The sequence below is a fragment of the Opisthorchis viverrini genome, assembly GCF_000715545.1.
Source record: "Opisthorchis viverrini unplaced genomic scaffold scaffold19411, whole genome shotgun sequence".
Classification (NCBI taxonomy): domain Eukaryota; kingdom Metazoa; phylum Platyhelminthes; class Trematoda; order Opisthorchiida; family Opisthorchiidae; genus Opisthorchis; species Opisthorchis viverrini.
Genome location: NW_008762921.1, coordinates 1 through 564, shown reverse-complemented (window position 1 = coordinate 564; position 564 = coordinate 1). Strand labels below are relative to the sequence as shown.

The 564-nt window shown below is 47.7% G+C and overlaps 1 protein-coding gene across 1 annotated transcript; it reads right to left on the bottom strand.

The window, feature by feature from the left end:
* Positions 1-34: 34 nt before the first annotated feature.
* Positions 35-508, bottom strand: T265_12353 (hypothetical protein; the record flags this gene model as incomplete). Its single annotated transcript, XM_009179820.1, has 1 exon — positions 35-508. The coding sequence occupies one exon, from the start codon at positions 506-508 to the stop codon at positions 35-37; it is 474 nt and encodes a 157-aa protein (XP_009178084.1).
* Positions 509-564: the final 56 nt, after the last annotated feature.

The following is a 564-nucleotide window of genomic DNA, read 5'->3' as shown; positions in this document are numbered from 1 at the left end:
ACAAAGAAGGAAACTTTACAACATATTACTGGTATTACTCACGTGTTGCAAGCACCAGCTGTTGCCTAATGACGGCACGGCACAAATGTCGAAGCTTCGGAGGTCCCCATTGACGGGTGTTTGTCTTGAGATCGGGGTTCAGCTCGAACCGATGGTAACGCCAAATCGAACTGATCGCTTTCCACTTTGCTTGCTGACAATCCGGTGAGACTGTGTCATCCATTTGTGCGAGTTCATTGTGCATACAATGTGGATAGTTGTCACAATCTGTCTTGTGTCCTCGTATACGAAGGTCATTGAGGCTGGGTATTGGCCAAAACCGTCTGGAATCCAATGGACCGAGGTTCGCACCGGACCAGATATCGAATTCCAATAGATTGGGGGTGGCCATGCATAGTTCCAGCATGTAAGCTAACGTGAACCCACATAATTGGGAATCGGAACGTACGTCATTTGCACATCCGTCCAAGGCTTTGTTGGGCAATCCACGTTGACGACACTCAAACATCTGTAGTAAGAGTTTTGATGGCAGCGGTTCACAGAGTGTCAGTGAATCGAATCAAG